General features: G+C 38.6%; 1 protein-coding gene across 3 annotated transcripts in view; it reads left to right on the forward strand.

The window, feature by feature from the left end:
• Positions 1–6,801: 6,801 nt before the first annotated feature.
• eps8l2 (EPS8 like 2) overlaps positions 6,802–14,071 on the forward strand; it is a 29,453-nt gene continuing 22,183 nt past the window's right edge. Inside the window, exons 1-4 of one of the 3 annotated variants that reach the window (XM_034686328.1) lie at positions 6,802–6,950; positions 7,026–7,126; positions 12,186–12,236; positions 12,696–12,742. In XM_034686328.1, the coding sequence (XP_034542219.1) occupies positions 7,053–7,126; positions 12,186–12,236; positions 12,696–12,742 (172 nt within the window). In that variant the 5' untranslated portion in view covers positions 6,802–6,950; positions 7,026–7,052. Of the gene's footprint in view, positions 7,127–12,185; positions 12,237–12,695; positions 12,743–14,071 lie in introns of all 3 variants that reach the window. The other 2 variants (XM_034686329.1, XM_034686327.1) reach the window with 2 other exon arrangements.

The following is a 14,071-nucleotide window of genomic DNA, read 5'->3' on the forward strand; positions in this document are numbered from 1 at the left end:
GCGCATGTTTCTCATTTACTCAACAAAAAGTTTCTGATTCACTTTCATTTTCAACGAAAGTCTTTACAACTTGCAAAACACTGCACACAATAGTCGAGTATAGTAGTCAAGTATTTTGATAATAATTGTAACCCCTTTTCAAGCTAATTGCAGAATATGTGCTGATTACAGCTTTTCAACAATGGTAATCTGTTACGTTTGTTTGTCATGTATCACTTAAAAAATGAAATGTCTTTGGGACTTTTGGAGGAAAAATCAACCAGTATAAAGATATTTCATAAAGCAGAAGAAAGTTGAGTTTGGCGTTTTTCCTACTTTTTACATTTTTATGTCAACAATTATGGAAGTCATTGATTTTGATGCAATAATTGTGAGTCGCTTCCTTTCTTTTTATATTATAGCCTATCTGGCTTGATACATGAGTTTTTTGCTCTATTGAAAAGGTTAACAATAGGAATATTTTCATCATGCAGCTACTTTCTGTAAAACATGAATATTTAAAATGGAATTCTCTTTGCTTACTGTATTTAATCTCCTAGATATGATAAGTCTACTGTACGTGTTTCCCTCCTCAAAGAGGATTCCCTCCCCCTTTGAGGATCTTCCCTTTAGTTCCTTATAGTTCTCTTAAGAGCTCTATTTTTATTTAGCATATAGGATCAAACAAAAGATGGTGGATCTGTGAAACTGGAGGCTTTCTAACTCAGATCTGTGATATGGTGGTTGTAGAAACAAAGGGAACATTTACTTTAGTTTAACAAAGATATTTCATTTAAAATCACGTGAGGATGCCTGCAATCTAACAAATTCAAAATAATGTCACGATGAACTGTCAATTTCAGCTTGAACATGATCTGATTCATGGTTCCAGATATACATTTTTCTCTTTATCCCTGCTCCAGCGGTATAAACTATATACTTAGAAAGCATCAACATATATGTTTTAATGACTTGTGTTCAATTCCCCCTGCTTAAACAACCAAACAGCGACAAGCGTGTTTTGTGTCAAAGCTTCCCAAGAGGAGGATTTGAGGGAATGATCCATTTCTCTAAACCTTATCAGCTGCATCCCACCCCCCCTTATAACAATGCCACTGTGTGCAGCCTTGACGCCCATCCTACGCCCCCCCCTCACCCACATGTGAGATGCTGTTGTGTTGTCTTGTTCCCCCACAGCTGGAGCATCTCCCTCTGCACCCCTCCACCCCTCTGCTTTTCCTCCATTCAACCCAAACAACGCCTCCGTTATTTCAGTCACACTATGCAGATTGTTTCAGAGGACAAGCAAGAAAGAGAAACAGATAGAGGCTGCAGGGGACAATGAAACAGCTGGCTGAGCCAAAGCAGTTCATTTTGGTTTTCTATATTTCTTATCTCATGTAGCTCTGTAACTGCATGTGTGTGGATATGTGTATGAGTGTGCAGCCCACTTGTACTGCCTGTTGTGTAGATATAAACCCTGTTAACAAAGTCAAATTATTTGGACTTCCCTTCTATTTGCGACAATGAGATAGCCTCAAGGTTAACTGTTAATTTTAAGGATTGAGTTTACGGTTAGGGTGAGGTGAAGGTTTAAAGAAAGTTTCCAGGAAATAACTAAAGTCGAACAATATCCTTCTCCTAATCGACAAAATAAGTTTGGATAATGCTGAAGTTTTCTGAAGAAATTGTAAACACATGTCAAAAACTATCTGATACTTCAGACATATAAACCTCCACCACATTACTTTTGTGTACAGTACTAAACAGCAACAACTTAAAGCCACATTGATAGATGTTTTATTTCCTTACAAACAGCTGAAAGCACCAGAACAGAGGTTCTAATTTACAAGTTAGAAATCTGTCCGCCTATTTGTAAGTTCAGCTTACATGAAACAACATTTTCATTCAAATTTCAAGAGATATCTCTATATATTGAGATACATACTGTATATACTGTCCATCTCCAGAGAAAACTATCTGCTTTATGGCTGCTCCACAGCTAATTTTTTTAGCTAACTCATCTGTGCAGGCCAGAAACTCAATGTGACCTAGCCAAGTATATTGAGAAGATAAGATTTCAAGTCTGTCCGGAACAATTTAACAAATGGGTTAACTTTGAAATATTACTGAAGTTGTGTAACTTACAGTTACATTTAGTTTTAAGTGCATTTCTCACTGATGAAATAACTGGCTTACATGCCAGCCCATCAGAAAATAAGCTACATTACAAGGCATGTCAAATCACTTTGCACACAACATATAGAGTCATTTTAGCTCCTGAAGATATTATTTTACTATTTGACAGTCATACATATTATTTTAAACAACTTTAAGAAAAGAAATTATTAATGTGAGACCTGGCATTCGTCAAATCAGTCATTTTAGAGCTTGTATTAGATGTAGAGGCCTCTCTACACCTGTATGTTCTGGGTCAACCAAGGGAATGTGATCCATACTTTTTAAATTGCCATAATGAACTATAAAAAAGATATACATTTAAAAAGATAAGCGCTCTGACATGGCATAGTGGTATAATGGTTTTCCCTGCTGCCTCAGAAAGATGGTTGTAGGATTGAAGCTTGATCTGGGTTTAAAGTCCTGCTGGGGCCATCCAGTGGAGAGCATGAATGTTCTGAAAGCTTAACAGTGCTTTTAGAAGGCCATGTTGTACAACAAAGTCCATCGTTCTTACTTCTGCCTCATAGCAATATGGTACTGTGTTCAAATCCCAGACTTCCAGTGTGGAGCTTGAATGCTCTGTCTTCTTTTCTATAGACGATACTTTGAATAACAGCAAAAATATACAAGTAGTTACTAAACCTACACTCAAATGGGCCTTACAAGACAGCAGGGTAGTGTGGTTTTTATCAATGCTACCTCACAGAAAGATGGTTCTGGGTTTGAACCCTGGCTGACGCCTTTAAGTGTGAAGCTGGAATTTTCTTGAAGCTTAACTTTACTTCTGAATGACTGCAATATGTCATATAAGTGTGGTGGTTTGCACTGCCACCCTACAGCAAGATGATTCTGGGTTCAAATCCCAGCCAGGGCATTACAATGTGTGGGCTTGGATTTAGGTTTTGAAATAACCACAATGTAGTGGGGGGAAAAATACACAACAGCATGTAAGCCCTGCAAAGAAGCCAGTGGTGTTGTGGTGAGCATTAATGCCTCACAGTGAGCATAGTCCAGGTTCAAATCCTGATAAGCGTCTTGTCATGTGGGGATACAATGTTACTAACTTGAGAACAGTCACCAAACAGCACTCTAACGCAGACAAACCAGAACAAGTAAGTCCTCCAAAGCTGCAGCTTGGTGTCGTGGTTAGCACCAACAGCTCACAGTGAGCAGGTTCTGGGTTTGAATCTCAACAGGGACCTCTTTTCTTAAGCTAACACTTTTGCATCCAATCACTGGAGAATACAGCATACATTTGAATCACTACAACATACAGGAAAGTATGTGTTGGTTGCATGTTTAGAGAGAGAACTAAGGGCAAGGCAGAGAAAGTCAAGGTGAGGAACCCATGGCCAGCAGGCACCAGTGCTTCAAACTCAGGCTGGGGCCTACCCTTTGTGGAGCAAGAGTGTTCTGGCTTTCTCTAATAGGAATTTGGACCATTATTTTGAACTACCAGAATGTTTTTGTAAGTTAATAAATCTTTACAAGTGAGGACTGCAGGGAAGTGTGTTGGTGCAATGGTTAGCACTGCTTCCTTGTAGCAAGCTGGTTCAAGGTTCAAAACACAGGCCAAAGCCTACCCCGTATGGAGCAAGAGCGTTCTGGCTTTTTACTGGTATGTAGGCCATCATTTTAAACTAGAATGTCCTTGAAAGTGTCCAAATAATTGAGTGCATTCGGTAAAGATAAGATGAGGAATTGATACGTCACATGATCTTATCTGCAATAGTAGGAGTACAAAACAAAATATAGCCTGAATCAAAAAATGTACTTCCTTATCTGCCATTAAAAATCATCATGATCGTGTGACTCCTATGTTATCCCTGATAGGTAGAAAATGGTGGTTTTACAACTCTCCCCATGTTACAACCCTATCTGGTCTCCCATAAAACTATACAACTTTTACAACTTATTTATCTGAAAAGATCAGAGGGTAACGGTCTAGGGTCTATGTCTCCAGATTTCATCAGCTATATGTTACACCAGGTATATCAGCTATACTAGGTCAGTTATTTTTCATTATAAATGTTCTAGGCCATTAATGAGAGATGAGATCTCAAACACTCTTTTGGTCACTTGCAAAAAAATAAAAATAGATCAGCAGGTTGATTTACAAAAGCAAGTGTAATATGAAGACAACATGCTTTAATATCACATGAAGAGACCGGCCTACATTTAAAGTTCCATTGTTTTGATTGGCAAGATATACCATAGTAATTACCCTCTCTTACGCATGTTTCAAAATGCTGGACTGCACTGAGCTTTCCTTTTGTCTATGCTTTTGTTCGAATAATAAAAGCCCTTGTTATCTTTAGGACTTGTCTGAATTATTGATGTGGTTTGTGTTCATTTAATGATACTGTATACCTAGGACAATGACATCAGATCACAAATTTTCCTCCCAGGATGAATCTAGGGAGACTGATCAGAAAAACTGGATGTCCTGTACGGGAGGCAGAGGACTGAAACACAAACACAGTGGATACAAACTCATAAAAAATCCTGAACTTTATGAGTCATTCTTTTAAAATTGCTCTTTAAATATTTACCTGGTCCACTTGGATTTTGGTTCATGTATGAGATGTTGAAGTTTTTTCAGGTGCAGTAAAAACAGACATTAAATATGGTCTTCTTTGTGTCTTTCTGGACTACTCTTCACATTTATCCATATGATTCTGCAGCCTCTCTGCTCTTATTTGGTAAAACTAGATATAAAAGAAATGTTGTCTTTAAATAGTTTGATTATTTGTAAGGTTAAGGCTATTGGTTTGGTAAACTATGTATACAACTGAGCTATATCATACTTAAATATTGGAACTGTTGGTTAAGTTTCCTGTGTGCTTTGAGGATCTTTCTGGGAAGTCAGGCTCCTTAGTGGGAGATACATTTTAAGCCATACTTCATTCAATAATTTCACACATTCTTCTGTGAATTTCATTCCACATGTGTCAGAAACTAAAATTACAATGATATGGTGTTGCTATGGATTGTTTATGTCTCAATGCCCAACATTTTTTTGTCATGTCAAAGTGATTCATTCTTTAACCAGTAGAGGGCAGTGTTGTTCTGATAAGATGTGACTGGGAACATCAGTGTTGCCATTTACAAAAGGAAATATTTCAGAACTTTAAGAGTTGCATGACTCAGGTCATGATGAGTCTGGCCACACCTTAAAAAACGTGCACATAACCTTTAGATAAACCTATTGAAGTGTACAGTCCTTTCATCTAGTCTCTAATCTCCTGCGTAATACTATATAATTTTGAAATAGCACATGTAATAACATTTTAGGCTGGGATGTTATGGTTTAGTTTTGCTCTTAAAATGTTCAGTGTACATATTGGATGTAAGATTAGCATTGATCCTGTGCACTTTACACATTCAGGGTTAAATCTCAGAGAAGGCTATATTGTTATTTTTGTGACCATTAGTAACATCCTGACACTCATTCTTCAAACAGGTGATTTTTCAGCACTGACAGCTAAAGTTAATAATTAAACCTAGTGGCAAGGTTTCCTATGTAACCGCTGTCATAACAAATCACATCTTGGAAGGCCTGTGCTTGAGCAACAGCTGAGGAGAATCCACAGTTAAACACTTTAAGTCAAGCCAATATGTGTAGAAGATTGATGTAGATTTTCCTCATTCAATCCCTTTGTAGATGGTATTGTTTTTTTCAAATTCACTTTTGTTCAGTATGATACTTCAAAAATGATTGTTCAGTGAATATAAACCCAGAAAAAGTGCATCATCTTATTGATTTTCTTCTCACGGACAGTACTCTCCAGCTGCTCTGAGAGTGTTCATTCTTAGCAGGTAGTGACATTGAAACCTGGGCAGTGTTCCACATTGTTGCTCCTCTTTCATTCACCCTGCTTATTCCAACTAGCTCAGACCAGTCCCTGCTCTTCTGCACAAAGCGAAACATGTGGAAATGAAACAAATCCATGACTGAGCTTGCATTTTAAGTATTTCTAGGCTATTTCACTTGTAATTATTTTACAAGGATTTTATGGACATGCTTTTGTTGAAGGGTTCTGTATTTCACCGGGCTATCTAATTAAAGATCTGTATGTAGGTCACATGCTTTTAAGCAGTGTTTGCAAACCCTATGTGAGGATGCTCTTGAAGTCGATTGGACAAACCAGTGAGCCTCTAAATCAATAAACAAAGAGAGAAAAAAATTTCTGTTACCATAAATAGGTTAATTCTTTTGACCTTTTTCTTCTCTACATTATTTTAAAAATTCAAAAACAATCAAGTTAAAAAAAGAGAAACAGTTGGTCTTTCACAGTCTGGTAAAGATATAGCTTCATTGTAAGAGGTTACGTGCAAAAAATAATCAGAAACATTACCTTTATTGCTCCTTAGACTTGAAGTCTACAAAGCCTCCTGCATGATGATTACACTTCCAAAGAATTCAAGCTATTCTGTGTTACTCAATAAAGGTTTAGGATTCATTTATTTTTCATTTGACACTAGGCTTACATAACAAAAGAGGTTTTATTCCCTTTATGCTATAATACAGAAAGAAAAAACAGATTGAAGAGGGGATGTTTGAATCAGTTTACTCACATGCACCCAAACCTACAGCATGTAGACTTTACTGTGAATTGAATGAAAAGCAGCCAAACCAACAGACGTCCCCACCCCCAGCAAAGTGTCCGTCAGGCTCCTCCCCCTCCAGCTTGAGTTACCTGCAGACTCACCTATCACTCACCTGCTCCCGCGGCGTTGCCTCCTCAGTGACCGTGTGTCTGGAAACCGGCAACAAACACCTGCACTCAGTAAGATTTACAGTCTTGGATTGTAACTTCAGATCAATAGATTTCAAAAGCACACCGGAGTTTATATCGTCCTAGCTGTCTGCAGGTTGAGATGGCAGGCTGATGCTACAGGCACCGAATCGCCCACGTTTGACACCTAGAGCATCTCGTCCGGAAAAACAAACAAACATAACACTGTGAGTTCTCTAAAGGGTAAAAGATACCCTGTCTTTGTTATCTTTCTCTATGTATGAGACTTTTTGCAGGTCAGTGACACAGAAAGTGTCTTTGCAGCGAAGGGACTCGCATAACCGGCTCCTCCTCTCAAATCTCACCTGGAAGTCTCCTCAGCAGCTGCTCAGGAGCTTCACTGTTTCTTTATAGTCTTCCTTAGTAGAAAGAGTTGCCTGGCTGCTTTCCAACTAAATATACTTACTGAACACTTTGACGACTTTATGTTGGATTTAAATTTCAAAGTGATTGCAACTATTTCTGTACACTTGTGATTTAATAATTTATTGTACTTTTAAGAAAATGTCTCTTAAACTTTGGTTGAGAATTTTCTGTGATCTAACTGATACCAGAATCAATCCTGCTAATAATGTCCTGGGACTCATTTAGTTCACACAAAGTGACTCATACAGTTATACTGCACCTGATTCAGGCTACAAGAGAGCAGAAAATGACATGTTGCCGCCACCCATTGAGACCTGATTGCCCCCCAGGGCTTTTATTATTGCATTTTTCACTGCAATGGGAAGAATGTGCTTTCATTTGGGTTCAACATGTTCAGGAATAATCTCACGACATGCGACACAGTAACAAAAAAAAAAAGGAGAAACTTTGACTGCTCATTTGAGAACCAGTATTCTAAGCAGGGTAAGAAGGGTGTCTTACTCTGTGTGTAAGGAGAGTTACATAAGTGTAATGTGAACAAATAGGGATTTGCTGGTGAAATCTGAGCCTGATTTTGTCTAGTGCTTCACCTCTGTGCGCTGATTCAGAGAACACACTAGCATTCTGCACCTGTATGCACAGACGGCACCTGTAACATCATCGCCAGATTTCATAATCAGCTGGGCGGACTGCATGGCTTGAAATACATAAAATCAGATAACTGTTATCTTACAAAACGCTTATTCAGGAGGCTGGAGCAAAGTCCAGATTTATCATATAATAGCAGGCTTATGAATACATCTTTGACTCATTACATAAGCTTTTGGAGTCAATATGATTACATTTTGTACGACAACATTATAAAACCTGTATGGGACCTCATGTTTACAGTTTGAGATTTGTGCAGTGTCACTTTAAAATTTGGATAAAGTCATCTCTGAGATTATGGACTTGATGTTGGCTAAAAGGGTGTTGCAGTGAGTGCTCTCCTGTAAATGTTGGGTTTATTTCACCATTGTTTTCCTTGTCCATTGTGCTTTTAATTGTCAATACATCACATGACTGAAACCACAAGTTTAAAACTGACACTGTCTAAGGTAGTCTGAGCCAACACTCTCATTGCTTTCAAATGATTTGTTTTCACAGAGAGCAGCGCAAATATAAACAGCACTTGTTCAACCTCATTCCATTAAATATGAAAGTCAAACAGGCAGATATTATCAGTATTTAAACAAAAAAATAAGGAAGACTTAAATAGAAGGCCTCTGCTGTTTTTAAGTAAAGCTATTATGAGCCTGCTGCACACTTCACGTGTTTTTTTATGTAATGATTGTTGGTGTAATTACCTGTGAATAAGGTGTTGTCATTATAGAACAATGAGCAACAATGAGCACCTCAGGCTGAGAGCAGGAGAGGTGTGCAGAGGGCCTCTTGCTGTAAGGTTGACAACACATGACACCCTGCCTCTTCTGCTCTGGCTTCACCTCACCTCCTGAAACCTGGCAGAGAGCCAGAGCTGGGAACAATAGGGTGGAGAGAAGATGACCAGGGAGATAAGGACATAAAGAGGAAGTGTGTCGTATGTGCAGAATTGACTAAAGTAAATACAGGTAGTTTTCATCTCTCATTTGCATTTCTCTCGTCCCGGATGATTCTTTCCTCCTCAAAAGTGTGTATTTGAACATAACAGTCTGCAGAGGCACAGTTACGGCAGAAAAGTTGTTTTTAAGTTGGTGCAATTTGGCTTTACTTTGTTTCAGAAGATAAGAGAGGATTACCTGCTGGGGCCGATTATGTTTATGATCTCCTGTGAGATAAGCTTGAGTGACGGTGTCTGTTACCTGTCGGACTGTTTACATTATATCTGTATGTGGAGTTTACAGCTGTTCCTTATGCAAAAGGTGATTTATGGTTCAGGAGGGAGTTAAGGCAGGTCAAGAGGAAATGACAGCTTTGCAACATTTGTAACAGTTTGAAAAAGATACTTAAATGTCCACAGCTATTGTGGGGAAGCGAGGTATCTTACCTTACAGGATGTTAACCACTCACCCTCCAAATCAATAATACAGCTGAATGAGTAACTAAGTGATATATGAAGAGTAGATGTTGACTAAGGTAAAAGGGGGTTGTTATCAAGAGTGTTAAATGGAGCCCACTCCCATGTTGTGTAACAACTCATTAGGGTCCACAGTCAAACCAGGTGCTGATACAGTATGTGTTAAGCTGTTATGTTGTCTGTGAGCCTGATACATGTATTACATAATCTCGTCAGTACATGCTTTAACAGACGAGTGGTAGTGACCTTGAGGCTCAGAGGGAGAGGTGTAAGAGAGTTTGGTGTCGTGGTCAACCATTACAGGTTTTTTAATGGCTGATGCCAATGCTGATAATAAGAAAGCAGATCCGCAGATGGTAATTATAATATGTTGATTATGTTTCTGTGTTTTTGCATTTGATGAAAAACAACAATTTAATAATAGCATCCATTATTTTACACATATTATAAGCTACTATATGTTGCCATCTTAGCCAGCAACATGCTTTATATGTATTTTTAATTAGTTAAGGCTGTCTGCAGTGTCTGTAGGCATTAAATGTTTATTTATACATTGATTACTTTAAAATGCTATTAATTGACCTGACCACTCAGATTTAGTTGTTGCTCTCTTTTTACACTTTGGTATGTCTTTTTCTGTTAGATGCTAATTACTATTATTTTTTTTATTATTAGCCCTATTGTGGAGTAAATTTGTGCAATACTTAAGTCCAAAACAAATTTCCCCATGTGGACACGATTTAATGTACCATATCATGTTGTGTCATAAGTATAGTGGTGTATTGTATCATATCATATTGTATCACATCTTATGTAGTATCATTATGCATAGTATTGTATCATATCTAACTGAATTGTTTCAAATCATATTGTATTCTTTATACTCAGTTGTATTGTTATGTAGTCTTTTATATTGTGTCATAGCATAATGTATGGTATGGTATCTCGTTAAGTCGTGTTGTGCCATATCATGTCTTATCATATTGTATCGTATTGTATCGTTCTTATCAGAATCAGAATCAGAATCAGAATCAGAAAGAACTTTATTCACAATGTTTCTCAAGAATAAAAAGAATTTGACTCCGGTATTTTTTGCGTACTCCCCGTACAAACATAAATAGACAGACACTAAAAATCAAGTACTAATAAAACATATATATATATATAAGTACAAAAGGCACAAGTGCAATAAAAAGAAACAATAGACAAACATGATAATGTGCAATAGTGCAAAGATGAAGGTGGCTCTGTCCATGAGGTAGCTGGTATATGACACAGTTTTAAGTGTTCATCAGTGTGACGGCCTAGGGGAAGAAACGGTTCCTGTGTCTGGATGTTTTGGACGTATTGTAGTATTGTTTCATGTGTCATTATATCATCATGTTGTATCTATCTTATCGTACTGTTTTGAATCGTATCATTATGTGTCCAATGGTATCATAACTTATCGTGTTATGTCTTGTCGTTTGATGTCAGATCGTAACGTATCATATTGTATTGGTATTGTATCATATGTCATCATTTCATATCATATCATATCGTATCGTATTGTTTCATATTGTATCATAATGTATTGTATCATATTGTATTGTTTAATGTGTCATTGCATCACACACTATCTATCTTATTCATAGACTGATTAAATAATGGACGTAGTATCCATGACGACACCCATCTGTTCCTGAGCGCTGTTTTGAAGCCAATCGATGCTGAACTCAACCAGGCATAGTGTGACGTAAAGAGGCGGAGTTTGAGCCTCCTAGCACACCGCTGTGCTCCCGGCCGGGAGTCAAGTCAGTCATGTCCTTATTTGGGCAAAAACTCGTAATCTTAATATACAGTTATTATATAGTTAGAAAAAAATTCACCCCGGTACAGTGTGTGCCGATAGAGAGATTAGCTACTGTACAGCCAAGCCGTTTTTTGAACCAGGCTGTAAATATGTTTATTAATGCTGCAAAGATCGTCTTTTTTGAATAGGTATGTATGTGGTTTCCGTTTTCTGCAGCCAGCCTAAAGCGGATTCTCGATGAATTGCAGTTTAAAACACTTCCGCATGGGCTTCACAGTTTGAGACCGGAGGTTGCAGCTTAATCTTATCGAGTTGTTTTGTATCATATTGTTTTGTTATCCAATCATATCATATCTTATCGGGTCGTGTCTTGTCGTGTCGGGTCATATCGTATTGTTCGTTTCGTATCATATTGTATCATATCATGTTGAATTGTTTGTATCGTATTGTATTGTATTGTATCGTATGGTATCGTATGGTATCGTCTGGTATCGTCTGGTATCGTCTCCTGTCTGACATTGTTTTGTCTCAGGCCTTGCTAATTATCAAATTGTTGTCATGACCAGCAGTAGAAAAAACACCAAATGATTTAATTGCAGCTTTGTTGGATAAAGTAATTAACAGGGTGGATCTAATTACACAGAGCATATCAGCCTGCTGTCCACCATCAGTCCCCAGACTATGACCAGAACAGGCCCAACACCTGTCTCTCCACAGAGCAGCAGGTTGTTTTCTAGACTATGGCTCAACTTTTATTCACAACCTTGATGAGAAACGTATCACTTTAAAAGCTTAAACGTTTAAAGCTTAAAAGCATGCCGGAGTGTAATGACAGAGAAAAATGATGAGACATTTGATGCAGCAGGCTTTCAGAAGATTGTTTTGGATAAATTATGCATGTTTGTTTTGGTGGAGAATGTTTTCCCTCAGACTCTGCCTTCTCTCTGTCTTTTAACAACACCTACCCTTTTTTTCCTTCTCTGATTGTCGCCCTCTCTGTTTGTCTCTGCAGGTGGATGCCTGAAATCATGAGTGTGCAGGGACCTCAGCCGAGGCAAACCAAGTGAGTATTGCACACATTCCTATCCCCCCCTTCACGTTTACCTTTCTGATAGTATGCTGACTTACTGTCTCTCAGGCCCTTGAGAATCACTAACCCGGAATGCAGAGGGTGCTGTGGGTCAGGGACCTCGGGCACAGAGCAGCTCTGTTGAAAATTGTTTGCTTTGCCTGGGTTCCAGGCTCTCACCTCCCACACAACCCCCCCTCATCCTCCCCCATCTCTCCCGTTTCCACTCTCCCTCTCTCTCCCTCCCTGGCTAGTCCATATGCTCAGAATCTCAGGCTAATCTCATCCAGTCCTTGCCAGTCTGCTTACTGTATATTACAAATCTTGTTTTGCGCTCATGACAAGTGAAAGTGCAGGAGTTTCAGAGGGTTTGGGACACTGACATCCAGAGATGCAGGGGGTTAAGATGAAGAGCATGCAGCGTAATCTCGTCTCTTCTTCTTGTCATTGTAGTGGAGTGGCCAGATCGGACAGCAAGATCAGCGCCAAGGCCCTTTATGGTAAGTGACTACTGAAGGAGTGTTATGTTGTGGGTTATGGGTCCTTAATAGATAGTTAGATCTGCCTTTGTACATCTGGCATGAGTCAGTGCAGGCTGTTTATAGCATTAAGTTATTGAGATTGTAAAGTCCTAATGATCACTGGATATATGAACTACCTTCTACTTCATTACCTGTAATTACCTTCAATTATTTCTATGCTTAAATTTGGACTGTATTGAAAATATCTGTACGTCCTCAAAATCAAAAAAAATAAAATAGGGATAGATTCTCCTGATTGTTAACCTTTATTGTGGTCCATAAAGTATACATGATAAAACATAGATTAGCTTGATGTTGCCCGTTGACATGCTATTTTATTATATTGAATAAGGGCACTGTAGTTAATATATGTGAATCACACATGCACCATCCTGAGGCTGGAAATACTCTGAGGTGAACCAAATGAGTCTGAATCTGGTGTTTTAAAAATTTGTCATTAAATGCAAAGTTTGGTTCTGTTTGAGTAATGTTTTCTGAAAAACACAACAATGCCTGGCTGCTCTACAAAGGCCCTCCTATTTTTGAAAATGTAAAATAAACTGTGTTAACGTGTATTATTTGAAATGTAGCATCTTCTCTAGTCACAAATGATCAATGAAATACAGCAGATAACAACAGTCTTATCTTTTGCTCCAAACTGTGAAAATCCTCAAGTTGTTGGTCAGTACTGTAATTCACTCAAATCACAACAACATTGGATTTGCAATGCAAAAGACTCTGTCAGGAAATCCTGCACTGTCACTCTGCTGCTTGCTACCACAGCCACACAGCCTTACTGACATATCAGTCCTCTCACACACACACACACACACACACACACACACACACACACACACACACACACACACACACACACACACGAACACACACACACACACACACACACACACACACACACACACACACACACACACACACACACAGTGATAACAGAGGGCCAAGGTCCTGCCGAGGAGCCCTGTGGAGCTCAGGCTCTGGGACACAGGAGGGAGGCTGTGTTCCTAGAAGGAACAGGGTTTTCAACTTGCAGCCAGGCACAGCATGCTGGGATTTGTTGTCAGATGCATCAGGCTTTTGTTGTTTGTCTACTTTGTATTTAGTTTGCATAGCGACATAAAGTTATAAAATCTCACTTTTAGCCTTTTGTGCATGTACGTACATATGTTTATTACAGTGTCTGGCCCTACCACAGATATGTCACAACTGTTAAAACTCATTCCATGCAATTTTATTTTAGCTGTAGCATACTTCTGCTAGGGCGTGTGTGAGTGTGACTGAAATGTGCTA

The sequence above is a fragment of the Notolabrus celidotus genome, chromosome 6 (genome assembly GCF_009762535.1).
Source record: "Notolabrus celidotus isolate fNotCel1 chromosome 6, fNotCel1.pri, whole genome shotgun sequence".
Taxonomy (NCBI): domain Eukaryota; kingdom Metazoa; phylum Chordata; class Actinopteri; order Labriformes; family Labridae; genus Notolabrus; species Notolabrus celidotus.